At 34.8% G+C, this 17505-nt stretch overlaps 2 protein-coding genes across 6 annotated transcripts; both read left to right on the forward strand.

The window, feature by feature from the left end:
- The first annotated feature begins 1042 nt into the window (after nt 1-1042).
- On the forward strand, nt 1043-6885 carry LOC121236761 (protein transport protein Sec61 subunit alpha-like). 3 transcript variants are annotated; one of them, XM_041133205.1, is made up of 7 exons: nt 1043-1186; nt 2497-2870; nt 3171-3398; nt 3791-4145; nt 4236-4363; nt 5229-5364; nt 6354-6885. In XM_041133205.1, the coding sequence occupies exons 2-7, from the start codon at nt 2527-2529 to the stop codon at nt 6591-6593; spliced, it is 1431 nt and encodes a 476-aa protein (XP_040989139.1). In that variant the 5' UTR covers nt 1043-1186; nt 2497-2526; the 3' UTR covers nt 6594-6885. The 3 variants fall into 3 exon arrangements, with proteins under 3 accessions (XP_040989139.1, XP_040989140.1, XP_040989141.1); XM_041133206.1 differs by lacking the exon at nt 1043-1186 and adding an exon at nt 1200-1238; XM_041133207.1 differs by lacking the exon at nt 1043-1186 and adding an exon at nt 1352-1374.
- A 1344-nt stretch (nt 6886-8229) lies between these two features.
- LOC121236763 (protein GRAVITROPIC IN THE LIGHT 1-like) lies at nt 8230-13935 on the forward strand. 3 transcript variants are annotated; one of them, XM_041133210.1, is made up of 4 exons: nt 8230-8518; nt 9005-9143; nt 11897-12007; nt 12323-13935. In XM_041133210.1, the coding sequence occupies exon 4, from the start codon at nt 12323-12325 to the stop codon at nt 13742-13744; it is 1422 nt and encodes a 473-aa protein (XP_040989144.1). In that variant the 5' UTR covers nt 8230-8518; nt 9005-9143; nt 11897-12007; the 3' UTR covers nt 13745-13935. The 3 variants fall into 3 exon arrangements, with proteins under 3 accessions (XP_040989144.1, XP_040989143.1, XP_040989142.1); XM_041133209.1 differs by lacking the exon at nt 11897-12007 and having other exon boundaries at nt 8230-8547; XM_041133208.1 differs by lacking the exon at nt 11897-12007.
- Nucleotides 13936-17505: the final 3570 nt, after the last annotated feature.

Below are 17505 nucleotides of genomic sequence, written 5' to 3' on the forward strand. Positions count from 1 at the left end.
ATTACAAACACATTGTGTGCATTCTTTGTAAAACCGTAGACAATAAGTTTGTTATTGTCTACGGTTACCATAACCATTTTTTATTCCTTTTACAATGTATATATACACACATACAGACAACAATATTGAATACAATGAGGAATTATGTCATTCTGTTGTGCTCTATTTTCTTTCTATTTCATAAGCTTAACATGTTAGAATATATTTTTTAATATTATTTTTGTTTTGGGATTTGAAAAAGTTAAATTGTTTATTTTATTTTGTATTGGAAGTTAGAAAAGTTGTAATGATTAGATGAGATAAGATAGGATGTTTTCTGAAAACAAACGAGGTTGAACTTGAGTTTCTACAATACTTATTGAATGTTTTAATGTTCTAAATAAAAATTCAAATAATAAAAAATAAATGGTATAGAATTTATTTCAGGTTTTTATCCTTTTTACTTTAGAAAAATGTTTGGTCTAGACAATAATTTTATGCAAAAAACAATTTTACACCTAACATGATTTAATATCATCAATCAAATTGTAAAACTTTTATTTTTTCAAATTGAAGATTAAATTTAAAATGATATTGGTGCAATTTATAATATCTAAATATGGGAAAGAAACCTTATTTTTCTATTATCCTTAAATTTATTTTAAAAAAATGATGTTAACAAGTCTATTATACATTATTCTTTTAAATAATATGATGAAATGATTATGATACAAAGGCTTATTAATTGTAATTTTCTTTAATTTTTAATAAGATATACGTCTACGTTTGCAAACTCTTATACAGTAATGTCTTTGTTTTTTCTAAAATTTATTAGGTTTTGGATTTAAAATTGATCTTAACTCATCTTATTTAATTATTATAATTTTTTAAAATTTTTATATAAAATATAATAAATAACTAAAAGTTTACAAATGTCAAAACAGTAATAATTCAAGAATAATGTCAAACAGGTCGTTTAGAAGGTAACAAATACTAGTACCTGTCGAACATACGGTCTCATCCTATCCACGTAACGTCCATTCACACGTGTCAATTCTTAATTCGCTTGCCTCCGTGGCCTGCAAGCCACGTTTGCCCATCGTACCTCCCACATTACCTTCAGGCCCGGCCCCCAAACCCTTCTCTTCCCTTTTAAGCTCCTCCAGATCCAATTCTTCTCCGACTAAACCATCGGATTCATTTAGAGGCAAGCGCCGGATTTCGGTCTCTTGAATTTTATTTTTTCTTACGGATCTTGGGTTAGTTTCTCAACCTCTAAATCTCTCTCACCCTCTCTTTAACTTAATTCCAGATGTATAGATCTGTTCGATTTCCGAATGTATTCGTATATGTAATTATATATGTTGGTGGTCATGTGTATGTCCGTGTATATAGGTACATGCTAACACGCATCAGAACTTTCCGTATGCATTTGTGTTTCTTCTAGGTGATAGTTTGTGAATTATCAAATTTCTTCAGTTTATCACGTGTTCGCGTGCATGTGTTGGATCTCTGTATATCGCTCTCACAAATTTTATTGTGGCTGATTTGCTTGTAAATTTTATTAGATTAGTTCGGTCGTCTTAAAAACGATTTCTATTTGGATTTTTTCGAACTTTTTCTTGAATATTTGAATGTTTGGTTTCAAGTTGTTTTTGCCTTTATATGTTGCTATGATAAATTGACAGGTTTGTGATGCCATGTTTTATGGTTTATTTTTTTTTAATATATATCTCTGTTCATCTGTTCGCCTTCAGTTGACAAAGGGCTCAAGAATTTTTTGAAGGCCTGGAAAAGAAGTTTCAATTTGCTGAAAATGAGACCAGTTTTTAAAATTTATATGAGGGATTTTGAGGTGTTGGTGCATTGCCAAAAACATATACCACAGCTTGCTTTTATGAAGTTTATACAAACCGAAACCAGTTCTTTATTTTTATCCACTTAACAGCTAGGAGGTAGAAATTGTATTTCTTATTGCATCATGGGGTGTTCGGCACTCTGGCTGTCATTGGAATAATCTGGGTGTATTCTTTATTGAGGACAACAACCCGGTGTTCTTCAAAATATTGGGATAATACATTAAAATTTGATTCAGGGTTTTTACAACCCTGGTTGAAACTTGAAAGTCTCACTTTCTTAGAAGGTATGTGTGACACCCATTTTAGATTACCGGAAACCAGATTCATATTTTTGTTCAAGAACAATTTTTTTCCGTTTTCAAAAGTCAAACTGGTGTATAATGTATCGTTCATTCTGTTATGTTCTTTTACCTCTAGGAAGCACTCATCATTTTAAGCTTTCTTTTTTTTCTATGCAGCTGTTCTCATTTCAACTACAGCACATGTTCTATACTAACAATGATGATATTTTTTGTGTTCACCTGCTATTTATCTACAAATTAATGGTCTGGATGGCAGTTTTCATTTTAATCAAGGAATGTTTTCTATATGGAAGACATTTATTGCTTGTTTTTATCTTCTACATTAAACTCATTTTACTCCTTGAATGACTGTGCAGGTTGGATTGAGTTAGTTTGGACAAAGTAAGATGGGAGGAGGATTTAGAGTTCTCCATTTGGTCAGACCATTTCTTTCATTCCTGCCTGAAGTTCAGAGCGCTGATAGAAAAATTCCATTTAGAGAGAAGGTCATCTATACCGTGATCTCTCTTTTCATTTTCTTGGTTTGCAGTCAGCTTCCTCTCTATGGCATACACTCCACAACAGGTGCAGATCCATTTTATTGGATGCGAGTTATTCTTGCTTCAAACCGTGGGACTGTTATGGAACTTGGAATCACCCCGATTGTGACTTCTGGACTGGTGATGCAACTCCTTGCTGGGTCAAAGATCATTGAAGTGGACAACAATGTACGTGAAGATCGTGCCCTCCTGTAAGTATCTTTCTACAACTATTTGTATATAATGTGTATTTGTGTCCCAATTCTGTTAGCAGACATCCAAATTATTGTATTTTTTAGGCTAGGTTTACTTTGACCAGTGACTTTTATGTATCTTTTTTTTTTTAACGAGTTTGATTCCTAGATCGTTGGGTGTGTGGATTATTAAAGATGTTTTTCCCTTCACAATGCTCCCTCCAAAGCACTAAATGGCCTTTATTTTTGAATGACTGTAACTGGATTGTGCAACTTGGGGTCTATGTTTGACATGATTTTTTCCCCTTTTCTTCCCAGAAATGGTGCACAGAAGTTACTCGGCATCCTGATTGCTGTGGGTGAGGCGGTTGCATACGTTCTCTCAGGGATGTACGGCAGTGTTGGCCAACTTGGAGTTGGAAATGCTATTCTTATTATCATTCAGCTCTGCTTTGCTGGTATCATTGTGATATGTTTAGATGAACTTCTTCAGAAAGGATATGGTCTAGGCTCTGGAATTTCACTTTTCATAGCTACCAATATCTGGTGAGTGTTGTAATTTCTTTGTTCTGGATATAGAATTCATATAAGCTTTCAATGCTAAGCACTAAAGTTTATGTTTCCCTCATGGTTACGAATAACTTGAGAGCTTGCTATCTTTTGGGGAATTCATTTACTTACTTCGTTGAAATGTGTATCATGAATCTGAATATTTGAAAATTTAGATGCCGTTTGGATAGTGAGTTGAGATAAAAGTTAAAAGTTGAATAAAATATCGTTAGAATATTATTTTTTAATATTATTATTGTTTTGAGATTTGAAAAAGTTGAATTGTTTATTATATTTTGTGTGAAAATTTGGAAAAGTTGTAATAATGAGATGAGACGAGATGAAACACTTCTTGTATCTAAACGGGGCCTTATATGATTCTTTTTCAGTGAAAACATTATCTGGAAAGCATTTAGCCCCACCACTATTAACAGTGGACGGGGAGCTGAATTTGAGGGTGCTGTTATTGCTCTATTCCATCTGCTTATAACTCGAACGGACAAGGTTCGTGCTCTCCGGGAGGCCTTTTACCGGCAGAATCTCCCAAATGTGACAAACTTGCTTGCTACAGTATTGGTCTTCCTAATTGTAATCTACTTCCAAGGTTTCCGTGTGGTTTTGCCTGTGAGGTCAAAGAATGCCAGAGGACAGCAGGGTTCTTATCCAATCAAGCTGTTCTATACCTCCAACATGCCCATCATTCTACACTCTGCCCTTGTGTCCAATCTTTACTTCATCTCTCAGGTACGGGTACTTTATGCTTGTATCCACAACTTGGATTTGACATGCTGTGTCACTGTTTAACTGAAAAATATGTATATTGTGTCTATACAGCTACTTTACCGGAGATACAGTGGAAATTTTTTGGTGAATCTTTTGGGTAAATGGAAGGAATCCGAATACTCAAGTGGTCAGTCTATTCCTGTTGGTGGTCTTGCATATTACATCACCGCACCGTCAAGGTAATTAAGAACTTTCCCCTAATAGAGATTGAATTAAGTCTTATAAGCCATAGGTTTTGTCTGTGCTTGGATATGGGTGATCATCTACGAAACCCCAATATAATAAGATGTGGACAGTGAACTCTAGCTCAGATGGTAATAACCTCTGAAGAATATAATACGGACACAATTGATAAGATAAATCAACTCTTGAATGCATGGGATACAAATGGTAAGTATATGTTAATTGTCTCTGTGTGAATGTGAGTGTGATAGTATGTTTACACAACCAATGGTGGGTCCACAACCTGCATCCTTATCCTCCAACTCATTATTATGTGCAAAAAAAAAAAAAAGAGGTGCCATTTGAGCTAGCATTAATTATCAAATAAATTTATTTTTAAATATTTATAATGCTTGTTTTTAGTACAAAGATAAATAATGAACGATAAAAGGCATAATGTAAAAGATAAAAATTAAAGAATGATATAACAATCCATGTTTGATATTTATGGAAATTCAGAATTCGGAAGGGTATATCTTTTGAAAAAACTATTTTTTTAATATTCAGAACCCCCCCCCCCCCCCCCCTCTCCCCCTTTTTCTGTTGAGAAAATTTAGTTTCTGTCCAAAAATATCAGTCTTGTGTTTGACTCCTATTTTGCAGTATCTGAATCATATACATAAAATATTGATTTCCTTATTTTACCTTATTCTATGGATACGAATCCTGTATGTCTCCTACCATATCTGTATCGAATATATACAAGATGTGGACATGGCGATTAATTGAAGAATCTGTGCTACCTTGTAAAATATGTGTGCTTTTACTCCTTGACTTAATGATGCTGTTAAATCCGTTTCGATACAATCCTATATTTTGCAGCTTAGCTGATATGGCAGCCAATCCTTTCCATGCGTTGTTCTATCTGGTCTTTATGTTATCAGCATGTGCATTATTCTCAAAAACTTGGATTGAAGTTTCAGGATCATCAGCTAAAGATGTTGCCAAGCAGCTTAAGGTAAGAATTCTTGGATTGAAGTTTCTCTTCTGTATTTTGTGTGCGCGTCTCTGTGTGTTCATGGAGATTGAATTCTTCTAGTTTTGAATTTGAAGTTGGCAATATCTTAAGGTATAGAAACTGGCATGACTCTAAATTGGTGAGGTAATCCTATCAAAATGATTTTGTTACGACTGTCTGAATGTATTTTGGGGTCATTTGAGCTTCCCACCTGGACTATATCCACCAAGCTACTCATATTTAAGATATCTGTATATAACATTTTGAATTGTAGAAGTTTGTTACAAAACTACTGAGACCTATTTGAAAGCTAATGATAGAAATTTGAATTATAAAAGTTTGTTACAAAAATACTGGAGGGCTGAAAGATAGGATTGCAATTTAAAGCTGGTTGTGTTGCACAGTTTGTACCATTGATGCTTTGACATTCTCGTAAATGACATTTTTTAGGATGTGGGATAGTTAGAATGTCAAACTTTTTAGTGCCATCATATAGGATGGCTATTTTTCATTTTTCGGGAAAAATTGAAAATAAGATATTTATTATGGATGAAGTAATATTTTCCCCACTTTTTTGAAGTTGGAAGGAAAAGAAAGTGCTATCAGAGGTATAGAATTCAGAAGTCCCCCCACCCCCTGTTTTCTGCCTATATTTTTACCATTTAAACTTGAGGCTTAGGGGTAATAGTTGAACAACTTGTTGCTTCAGAGGCAGATGGTAAATGGATGGCGTGGGTTTGGAATATGTTTTATGTATTCAATTGGCATATGGTCTGCATAGGCCATACCTTGAAATCTTTGTTGCCAAAGCAAAAATGTTTGTCGTTTTACCTTTTGAAACTAAAAAAGAAACAGTAATTACACCCCATCTGTTTTGCATCTTGGTACTAAAAAAATGTGGGACACTTGTGCAAAACATGAAGTGATAGATAACCTTTTAGTTACAAAAATGGCAGCGCATCATTTCATATAATTTGCTGACTTTGCAGGAACAACAAATGGTGATGCCCGGGCACCGTGAGTCAAACTTACAGAAGGAGCTGAACCGTTACATACCCACTGCCGCAGCATTTGGTGGCATGTGCATTGGTGCATTGACAGTGTTGGCTGATTTCATGGGGGCAATTGGTTCGGGGACAGGAATTCTGCTTGCAGTGACAATTATTTACCAGTACTTTGAAACATTCGAGAAGGAAAGAGCAAGTGAGCTCGGCTTTTTTGGTTTCTAGGCTTATTATGTCTTGTTACCCGTTATGTTTGGCGCCTTGGTGGTGCCAATGAGCTCCCTGACAGTTTTGGTGCGCAGAGAGATTTAAGTAGTAAGGTCCTTTCCACACCAAAGACTTGAGTTCAAGATGTTAGAGCCTAGGGATGGTTTGTTAGTACAACAGAGATTCGTTTCATTTCGTTTATTTGTTGTTTGTTTTTACCCTTTTTGGACATTTACCTCCCTCCCCCCATATTTATTTCTCCTGTGCCGTTGGATCTATACGAATCCCTTGCATGGTTTTTGTATTTTTATGCGATGGAAATTGCCTTACTTTGATTCGTAGCTTCTTGGGTGTTTCTTTCGCTTTTGTCGAAGGGGGTGTGTAAGCGACACCAAAATGAGGCTTGATGGTGTCGTACAAACGAGATGTTGGAAATATCGAAAATTAAACTTTTTCCTGTTTATTTTCTTGTATATCCTAATTTTAAAATTATATCGTGTTCATTCTAAAGTAGAAAAAAGTTCTTCAATTGCTTTTGTTATCTTCAACTCAAAAAATAAGTGTATATTATATCATCTCGAAAAGCTGTATGACTTTGTTGAGTTTTGCTATACACACTATTTATAATGAGATTTATTATAATTTTAAAAAATTTAAAAATAAATTATTTTTTGGCACGTTGATGTGGAAAGTTTTTATATTTGTGTTGGGTGCAAATTTTCAAGGCTTTAAAAGGAAGAAACTACAACTTTGTCAATCACTTGTGCGTTTATAGTTCTTCATTAATAAACGCCTACAATACACCATTTTTCTGCACCATCCAAATTAAGGCTACGTTTGTATATTGAGTTGAGTTGAGATGATAAAATATTATTAGAATATTATTTTTTAATATTATTATTATTTTAAAATTTAAAAAAATTGAATTGTTTATTATATTTTGTATTGAGATTTGAAAAAATTGTAATAATGAGTTTAGATGAGTTTAGATTACAAACGAAAATTTAACCCCAAAAGAATCTTAGTGTGGGCTCCTTTTGTGTGTTTAGTGGGGCTATTATGCTGCCTTACTTTTATAACTGGCCGGTAGGTTTTTTTTTTTTTTAATATTTTTTAAATATATTTAAATATTTTTAAAAAATAAAAAAATATATTAATATATTTAAAATTACTTTTTTAATTATTAAATAAAAAAATTTTTTTTTTAATCACGATCAAATAGAGCTGGAAGGCAAAATAGTTTTATTGTTTCCTATTTTTTGTTGTGGAAAAGAGTACGCAAATTGTTGCGGAGTCAGTGACAGTGGGTTTGACCGCAAATAATCAGCCGATTCTGGGATCGCAGGCGAACAGGTCGTCACGTTTCGTGCCAGGCATCGCTCGTACGATTTGTAGGCCTCATCGTTCACACGGAAGGCAACCCCCTTTTTTATAAATTTCTCACCGATACATTTAAGACTGTCCATTTACAATATCGTCGCAGATTTTACTCCTGAATTACCCACACTACCCATACCCGACCCCAACCCCCACGCTCAGCTGACACGTAATAATAAAAAAGAACCGATGGCACTACCGTAAACACCGATACCGAAAACGACCCTATCTCTTTAAAACCCCAACACTTGTCTTGTCCGGCAGCTCTTTCCTCAAAGCTCTTTTCGTAATTATTTTATGTCGACCTCTTTCGTTTTTGAGCAGCACAGCTCTGTTTTTCTCTGCCGCTCGAGAGCTCTGCCCTGCTCTCTCTCTGTTTATCTGCTCTCTCCCCTCCCTGAACGAACGTAAAGCCGATGATCAATATTATCTGCTGCTCCAAAAGCCAACTCTCAAACTAGAAATAGGGGAAAACCTTGCTTCAAGGCATTGAAGTTATTGAAGTCGGGTCAAAAGGGATTAGTTATTTATTTTTTCCTTCCGATTACGCGAAGCTTCTTCGTAAGGTGACGCAAGGTTTAGTGAGGAAGAGGAAGTTTCGTTTCAGACTTTTATTTATTTAGTCTTCGATCATGTTTTATTTTCTTAATTCCATGAGCAGAAGATTTTTACTTTATTTATTATTCGGCTGAGAATCAGAGTATAATGGTTTTCCCAGGGTTTTAGTTCTTTTGGAGGAAAGGTTATATGTGCTGCTTTAATTTCGCAGACTCTCAGAACACTGTCCATCAACGCGTCTTTGTTTATACATGTGTACAAAACTTGGATGTTTTTTGTTCATATCTTGTGTTACAAACTACTTTCGTTCGGTTTCTTCTTCTTCTTCTTCTCCTCCTCTTTAAGTTCTTCTCTTAAGTAAAAAGGTGTTGCGATTGAACTAATATTCACGACAGTTTTCGTTTCGATTGTCTGGTTTGTTTTTATGTTGTCGAAATTTAATTATTTTGTTTCAGGTTTCGATGATTTTGTTTTTGTGGGGGGTGTGGTTGCAGGGATCGTAGAGGTCGCCGTCCAAGGATATAGTTGTGGAGGTGTTGTCTCTGTCGCCCTGTTTTTCTTGCTCTACACGTTGCTATGAAGTGAAGTTGATACAATACTTTGTTCTCGTGCAATTTTTCGAGATATTTTACGGTATGTTAATATTTCTCGCGATGTTGTTTCATTGGTCAGTCAAAATTCAAATCAGGCGTTATAACACGATCATAAATTGTTTTTTTTTTTTTTTTTTTTAATTAAAAGTAAGAAATGGACTATGATGTTTCCATGCAATAATGTACTGTGCGTGCTTTCCATCGCGGCAGTTTGTCAGCATGAAAGGGATTGACCAATAAGGAACATATGAAATTCAAGTTATGCGTAGATATCTTTTTATTAATTGGGTGTCGTATTTGTTAATTGAAGTAACTATATAAATATATATATTTTTAAAAAAAGTATATAAAAGTCATAAAAATTCTATTTTCTATTTATTGAGATACGGCCACGTTGATATTAAAGTTATCTGAAATAATTTATGAATAATAATAAAAATAATAAATAATTTATAAATATTAATAAAATAATCTCATATTACTTCATTTACCAAATATAACCTTAACAACTTACAGGTGATGTGCATCACATCATTCATCATTAAAAGTTACTGATATTTCGATTTTCTTTTTAAATTTAATAAATTTCATAATAAGTGATATACAACTGAACTCATAATCAACATCATTGCAAATGTTATCTCTAAGTGGTGAGGATTAGGCAGTGTTTGTATGATAAATTGAGTTGAGTTTAGATGATAAAATATTGTTAGAATATTATTTTTTAATATTATTATTATTTTAGGATTTGAAAAAGTTAAATTGTTTATTATATTTTGTATTAAAATTTAAAAAAATTATAATGATGAGTTGAGAGGAATTTAAGAAACAAACGAAGTCGTGATTGAATAATGCTAAATATAATTTTAGAGCGTTCAAGTTTTATACACTTCTTTTTTTAACAAATGGGATCCACCGTAAAAAAGTTGGTCATGTCACGTGAGTCATGATTTTTCTTACATTTTATAAAAGGGTACATTTTATAAAGGGGAGTGTTAAGATTATACAATTTTAGTCCAACATTATTCTTAATGATTTGGTCACTAAATGTTAACGTTAGAATTAGGCATTAGCTACTCCCATTCGCGAGCATGCATTTAGATTCTTTTGATTTGGTGGTAACGTTGTTTTAGTTTAAATTAATTACAATTCTGAATACTCAGATTCTAATTTTCTTTTCAAAAAGTCATAATTATATTTTCAATCTAAAAAAGTTTTTTAAAAAAATAGTTGACCACTAGGCTCATAGGTGGTATGTGGCCATTACCTTTGCTGCCCTCGGGCCAACGGGTGGCCAATGTTGGTTTGTGGAGGTGACTGGTCACTGGCCTCCCTTTGATTTTTTTTTTTTTCATTTAAAATTTATAAAAATTCTATTTCAAGTTTTCAATGGTGCAGTTTTAACTGTCCCTCATTTTTAAGAAGTGACAATTTTATAGGAATTGTTTTTAAATAGTATTATATGTACTTATAATTTTATTTATATTATTATTTTATTAGTCTTATTTTGAAATTTAAATTTAAATTTAAAATTTTATAATTTTCAACGTATCAATAAATATTGACACGTGGATAAATAAGTTTTTCTAAAATATATTTAACATTTTCTATTATTTTTCCTCCTTATAAAAACCTAACCAAACAAAATAATAGGTAACCAAACCAAATTAATAAAAAAATAAAATATATTGAGAAAAAATGTAATTTTTTAGATATGCAAAATGTACTTTCCCCTCCTTAAATTGATGAAGGTGAAAGTGATTGTGATTGTCAGATTGTGAGTCGTTTTTTTCTTTCGTTTTGGTTCTCTTGGATTATAGCCCTTGGCGTTAAAAGGTGTAGTGGTTGAAATATTGACAAATTTCTGCTACATAAATCCGAATGTTTCTGCGAGTAAGGATAAAATACATGTTCCCGCTATGGAAAGATGATATTTCAGCATTTATTTTTGGAAAAAATAAATATATTTTTTTCATACTTAATGCCTTTACACGATGGAATCTATATAAATGGGACCCGCCATGTGTGAGAGAGGTGGGTGTGGAATTATCAAAATTTAAAAGGTTGGTGCTGAAATAGCCCCTTGTGTGATAAATGAGGAGGACTATAGGCCATAGAGGATGGAAAATAATATTGCTGCAGAGTAGTCATGGGGCCGACCACACATGACTTTTAATAATCTTGCTGCACAAAGTACTCATGATGGGGGCCACATGACTTTTTACCATATGGTCAATGCAGATTGCATATATAGGACATGATCTCTTTTTGTCACATTATGCAGGCACTAGGAATCCTATGGGATGTAAAATGGACCAACATTTCCTTCTAAAATAATTAGTTTTTATTTATAAAATAATAGTTTAATTACATGTTAGTTTTAGATTAAATGTATTGGTGTACAAACTTCTAATCATACCAAGTTATTAGTCTCATTTGCACGTGCACATGATGGATGTTTTGCGGAAATGAACCATGTTCCATATTCTAGCTTTGTGGAGAGCTTTTTTTTTTTTTCTTTGTTTATTATGGTTTGCACTAGATCGTAGTTAAAAAGGCACAGTGGTTATACTTGTATCATCTTCAATTTTATTAATTAATATAAATAAATAATTTTTATTTATAAATTTTAATAAAAACTAACAATATTTGTTGAAATAATTTATTAGGCTTAGATTCGAGAGAGGAGACAAAAAGAAGAAATGGTAATTTAACTTTTGATTCTTCCAAATACTTTTCTGTTTTTAATTTAAAAGAAGTATTTGTTTGTACATCGTGTTATATACTTTTCAGGAACTTGTCGTTTATGATCAGGAAGGTGTGCCGGGTGTTCAAGTGCGTCGTAATTAGTACTTCGAACTTTAAACGTCTCTTTGAATCTTTCTTCCTCAGCTTTTCTTTCTGGTACTTTCACTGTTCTTCTTCTCTATTTTCCCGCGTCTAAATCCACTTTTTCACTCTTTCAAAAGACTGCAAATTGAAAATTCTGAAAGGTGAAAGAGCAAAAGGAAATTCCATCCTCCATTAATGGCCTCGATCTAAGTGCATATGCTAAAGCATATTTTGCTTTTCTCTTTTGTTCAGCACGCTCATCATTGTCCCAATTGTTTGTTCTGCTAGTACTGTAGTTTTTTCTCTTTCCATATTGCGTTTCGCTTGCATATTTCCCTTTGCTCAATCCCTCTCTTCGTCACTATCATCTTTTACGACATTTTGTAGATGGATTCCGTTAAGCCATCGGCCGTGAATCCTGCTGGAAGTAAATTGGCAAGGACGTTTGCCAAAGTTCTTCACCTTCGGATGGCAACCGGAGTTGCTCCAGTTGATGGAAATCAGAAGGTCAAGCCCCAAGAAACAGTCAAGAAAGATTGGAATGTTAGCAAGAGTGCAGCCCGGGCGGCTAGTCGGTCTCGTCCTCGTGACGATCAAGAAGAAGAAGAGCTCGAGAATAAGGTGGCCTTAGAAGCTGTTCTTGCCAAACTGTTTGCTAGCATTTCATCCATTAAAGCCGCGTACGCTCAGTTACAGCATTCTCAGTCTCCTTATGATGCTGGTGGGATTCGAGCTGCTGATCAAAGAGTAGTCTCGGACTTGAAGAGTTTGTCTGAATTGAAGCAGAGTTACTCGAAGAAACTGTTCGATGCTTCACCAGAGAAGGCAATAGTTTTGGCTGAAATTCAAGAGCAGAAGAGTGTCCTGAAAACTTATGAAATAATGGGGAAGAAGTTGGAATCTCAGTTGAGGCTCAAAGATTCTGAAATTATATTTCTCAAAGAGAAATTGCAGGAAGCCACCAAACAGAACAGGTCACTTGAGAAGAGATTGAACCAAAGTGGGCATTTACATGAGCTCGACAATCTTCACCATTCAGGCTTGACTCCTGCCCATTTTATAACACTTCTCCGGCACACCGTCAAGTCCATTCGAAGCTTCGTCAGGTTGATGGCGGAGGAGATGAAAGTTTCTAGTTGGGATATCGATGCAGCAGCACATGCAATCGTACCGGGAGTGGTTTATCGGAAAGATGATCACAAATGCTTCGCGTTCGAGTCCTTCGTTTGCATGCAAATGTTTGAGTCTTTCAATTATCCATACTTCTCTCTTACAGGTGAATCTTGGACAGATAAGAAGCAGGAGCAACAACTATTTTTCAGGCGATTCACGGAACTGAAATCTGTGAAACTAAAGGCGTTTCTAGGCCAGAAGCTTAAATCAAAGTTCGCAAAGTTTTGCCTTGTTAAGTACTTGAGACTTGTCAATCCCAAGTTGGAATCATCGTTGTTTGGTAATCTGGATCAAAGAAATCTGGTGAATGCTGGTGAATTCCCAAATACTGCCTTCTTTGCTTCATTCCTTGAAATGGCAAGGCGGGTTTGGCTCCTTCACTGCTTGGCATTTTCTTTTAAGCATGAGGCCTCAATTTTTCAAGTTAGCAAGGGGTGTAGATTTTCAGAAGTGTACATGGAAAGTGTAGCAGAAGAAGAAGCGTTCCTTCCGTCGGACGGCAAACCGGAATCAGACCCATCATCGGTTGCATTCACAGTTGTTCCTGGGTTCAGGATAGATGAAACTGTTATACAGTGCCAGGTCTATCTGTCTCGAGTTCAAACCAAGGTAGTATCCACCAAAAAACAGAGATAGCTGCACTTCAGTAAACAAAATGCGGGGGAATTATGCTTCTGTCATGCATCTTGAATTCGATCGTTTTCAATCATGTTAACCGATTTTGTATATTTCGTTTGTTTCATAAATCAATCAAAGCTGTTTAATTAAATTGTAATGTATCAGCTGGCTTGTTTAGAAATAATAGAATTAATTACTATTAAGAACAATACTCTCGATGTTGATTTTATTTCAGTTAATTCGCAATGTTTGTAAACTATTACAAGTGTCTCGGTACGTTGAGCAGGGGAATTATTGGTAGCGTCTGGACCCACAAAGACACAGATTGTCTAGCTGTTTCGAATCTTTACGGGACGTCGCGTGATGTCATATATGAGCTTACACTTTTTCAAATAATTTTATGTACGTTCATGTTATGTGTTGGACAGTGGGGACGTGTATAGCCGGCCACGTGGGTCACTAGACTCTTCCATGCTCGATACTTATACCAAACTATTCCAGACTCTTCCCACTCATCTTCGCCACTGATAGTGTATGGATCTTATTATCTGTATTTTTTTTAGATATATATATTTTATTGGTGATATGTGGGCAATCTACTTACAAGTTTTAAATTTACGAGAGACGGTCCTTTGATAAAAACAGCATCCCATCAGAATTTATTATTATTATTATTTTTATAATGATTTTTTTTTTTTTTTACAAGGGATCTGAAAGGATATTTATAATGAAAAATAATTTAAACCATTTTTTCACAATGTTTTACATAATTATATTTTAAATAAAGGATATTTTTATAAAATAATTTATAAAAGTAATATCATATTATAAAGATATTTTTATTTTAAAATATTATTGTGAAATATGTTGTAAAATGAAATTATATCATTGTTGAGAATGAATGTGTAGGAATCATTAGTTCATTACTAATGTTACTAGGATCCCATCTTTCAACACTTCGAAGTTCGTGTTGGTATCATGCTCCGTATTACATCAAGCTATTTTTACAGAGCAAAAATATGTAGGTAAAAATAGCTTTATGTAATATAGATAATTCTAGCTTGATGTAAAAATGTATAAACAGCATTGCTCATATATTTTTTTAATACGAAGGACTACTTGTAGTTGTAGGGAATGATTTTGATCCATTTTGGACGGAGACCAGAGAGACAATAATCTAACGGAGGAAGTTGAGTGCCATAGAGATTTGTGCCAGACAACTCAGGAATTATTAAATGAAGAGTAGAATTATTAAAAGTTATATTTAGAGTATAATATAATTGTTCAATATTTGTTATATATATATATGGAAGAAAATATCATATCAATATATCATAATTGTCTTATAATTCGATTCGAGATCATCTTCCATTGACTCGTGCAGGGTAAGAACGTACTCGAATACGTAGACATTTTTATTTTTATTTTTAGAGTACTAGAGATATTGAACGAAGTAGCCAATTCTAATGGTTTCCTCCTCCATGGCCTTTTCCACGCTCTCCTGGACCCGAATGCAAAATTCGATGAAGGATTTGGGAATAGTGGTACTGGTCCAGGACATATTTTTTGCTGTCGTGATCTAGTACTGGTGTTGTGATCAGATCAGAAGCATCGTTGGCAGCAGGTGAGAGGGCAGGCCAGCCGCCGGCTCTATTAATGGACTTCTGATGAACTGCGGGAGAAAACAAATACAATGTAGCAGTGTTCTGATCCAAAGATGGAGCATTATTCTCCTCTTCCAACGCGAATATCAGCTTTCTGGCTTTGGAAGTGGACGCCATCGCCAAGCTGGATGATATTATCAATATCACCACGGCGAAGAAAAACTCGGATTTCAGGCGAGCCATGCTGCATGCAGGATGAATCGTGTACGTACGTTGGTAAATGATATATTGTTTCAAGTCCTTGGACGATATAATGAATATTGCATCCTCCTCCTCTCTCACCGATCTATTTATAATGGAGTTTGGCTTTGGTCAGATCATTATACCTAGCTGTATGAAATATATTGGACAAGAACTCAAGAAGTAATTACTACTACTTCGACTTTGCATGGGAAGAAATCTTGCAGGATCCGGTAGTTAATGGAGATAGATTTACATTAATTATTGTCAGAAATTCACTCCTTCCTGGGCGTAGCCAAAAAAAAAAAAAAGGGATACCGGGATGAGTGTTGGGAACGTAAGCGGCTGGGGAATGGTTGCATTCTGAGCAATTGATATTCACTGCTGTTGAGCAAATTAAAAACAGAGAGTTGAGCAGCAGTGCACACAATGTGTTCGATGAAATTTATCAACTAGAATTCATCAAAATGGAATGTACACAGCAGACGTAATACTGACTTTCTAACAACATTTCTTTTTCACACTTTTACATCTGAGTACTATTTGGTATTTATAAAATAACAGAGTTTCTCTACAATACGCTAAAGTAATCCTATTGGTCAGAGTTGATGCTGGCATTCCGTTGGGATTTTATTCTGGAAGGTTTTGGTGAGGTGTGATCCTCTGAGGCAGGTGCACAGGCTCTAATATCCCCTCGCGCTTCAAGCAGCACAGAGTGAATAGTGAGGCTTGAACGTAAAAGTGCAAAGTGTGCCGAAGAGAGTGGCTTAGTGAGAATATCTTCAATCTGTTCTTTACTTGGAACAAAAGAAACAGTGAGAGTTTTGTTAGCGACACAATTCCGTACAAAATGATAATCAAGATCCACATGCTTGGTTCTTGAGTGTAAGACAGGATTAACCGAGAGATAAGTCGTACCAATATTATCGCATAACAAGATTGGGGCATCAGAAATAAAAATTCTTAATTCTTTTAACAAAGATTGTATCCATAAAAGTTCACAAGCAGTGTTTGCAACAGATTTATATTCTGCTTCAGTGGAGGATTGGGCTATTGTTGGTTGTTTCTTGGAGCCCCATGACACTAAATGAAACCCAAAATAAACACAAAAACCACCTGTTGACTTTCGATCATCAGGACACCCAGCCCAATCAGCATCTGAGAAGGCAGTGAGTTTAAAGGTAGAAGTAGATGAGAAGAAGAGGCCAAAAGAGGTGGTGAGGCGGAGATAACGCAAGATGCGTTTGACTGCTTGCGAATGAGAATTGCGGGGAGAGTGCATGTACTGACAGACTTTATTAACATCAAATGAAATGTCAAGACGAGTGAACGACAAGTATTGTAGACTACCAACAATGCTTCTGTAAAGCTGAGGATCTTCAAAATAGGATCCGTCAATGGCAGAGAGTTTAGACGAGGATGACATTGGTGTGGACACTGGTTTTGACTCATGCATATTAGTCCGAGTTAAGAGATCAGAGTTATAGCGAGATTGTGAGAGAAAAAGACCGGTAGGTATTCGAGTGACATGAATACCGAGAAAAAAATGAAGAAAACCGAGATCCTTTACTGGAAAAAAGTTGGACAGAGAGGAAATAAAATTAGAAATAAGAGACAAATCCGAGGTAGTAACAATGATATCATCTACGTAAACTAACACATAAATGGAGGCAGTAGCAGAGGTGAAGATAAATAGTGAAGAATCAGAAAGTGAAGGACAAAAACCAAGATATATGAGTTTAGAACTAAGCTTTGAAAACCAAGCCCTAGGAGCTTGTTTCAAACCATAAATAGATTTTTTCAATTTACAAACATAATGAGGGAAATCAGAATTAACAAACCTAGTTGGTTGTTGCATGTAGACATCCTCCTCCAAGTCTCCGTGCAAGAACGCATTCTGTATGTCTAATTGATGAAGAGACCATCGTCTGGTCA

The sequence above is a fragment of the Juglans microcarpa x Juglans regia genome, chromosome 6S (genome assembly GCF_004785595.1).
Source record: "Juglans microcarpa x Juglans regia isolate MS1-56 chromosome 6S, Jm3101_v1.0, whole genome shotgun sequence".
Lineage (NCBI taxonomy): Eukaryota > Viridiplantae > Streptophyta > Magnoliopsida > Fagales > Juglandaceae > Juglans > Juglans microcarpa x Juglans regia.

Coding starts and splice junctions, on each gene's coding strand:
- LOC121236763 (XM_041133209.1), top strand. CDS start 12,323: ATGGATTCCGTTAAGCCATCGGCCGTGAATCCTGCTGGAAGTAAATTG.
- LOC121236761 (XM_041133205.1), top strand. CDS start 2,527: ATGGGAGGAGGATTTAGAGTTCTCCATTTGGTCAGACCATTTCTTTCA. Junction 4,146..4,235: donor ATCTTTACTTCATCTCTCAG/GTACGGGTACTT, acceptor GTGTCTATACAG/CTACTTTACCGGAGATACAG. Junction 5,365..6,353: donor ATGTTGCCAAGCAGCTTAAG/GTAAGAATTCTT, acceptor CTGACTTTGCAG/GAACAACAAATGGTGATGCC.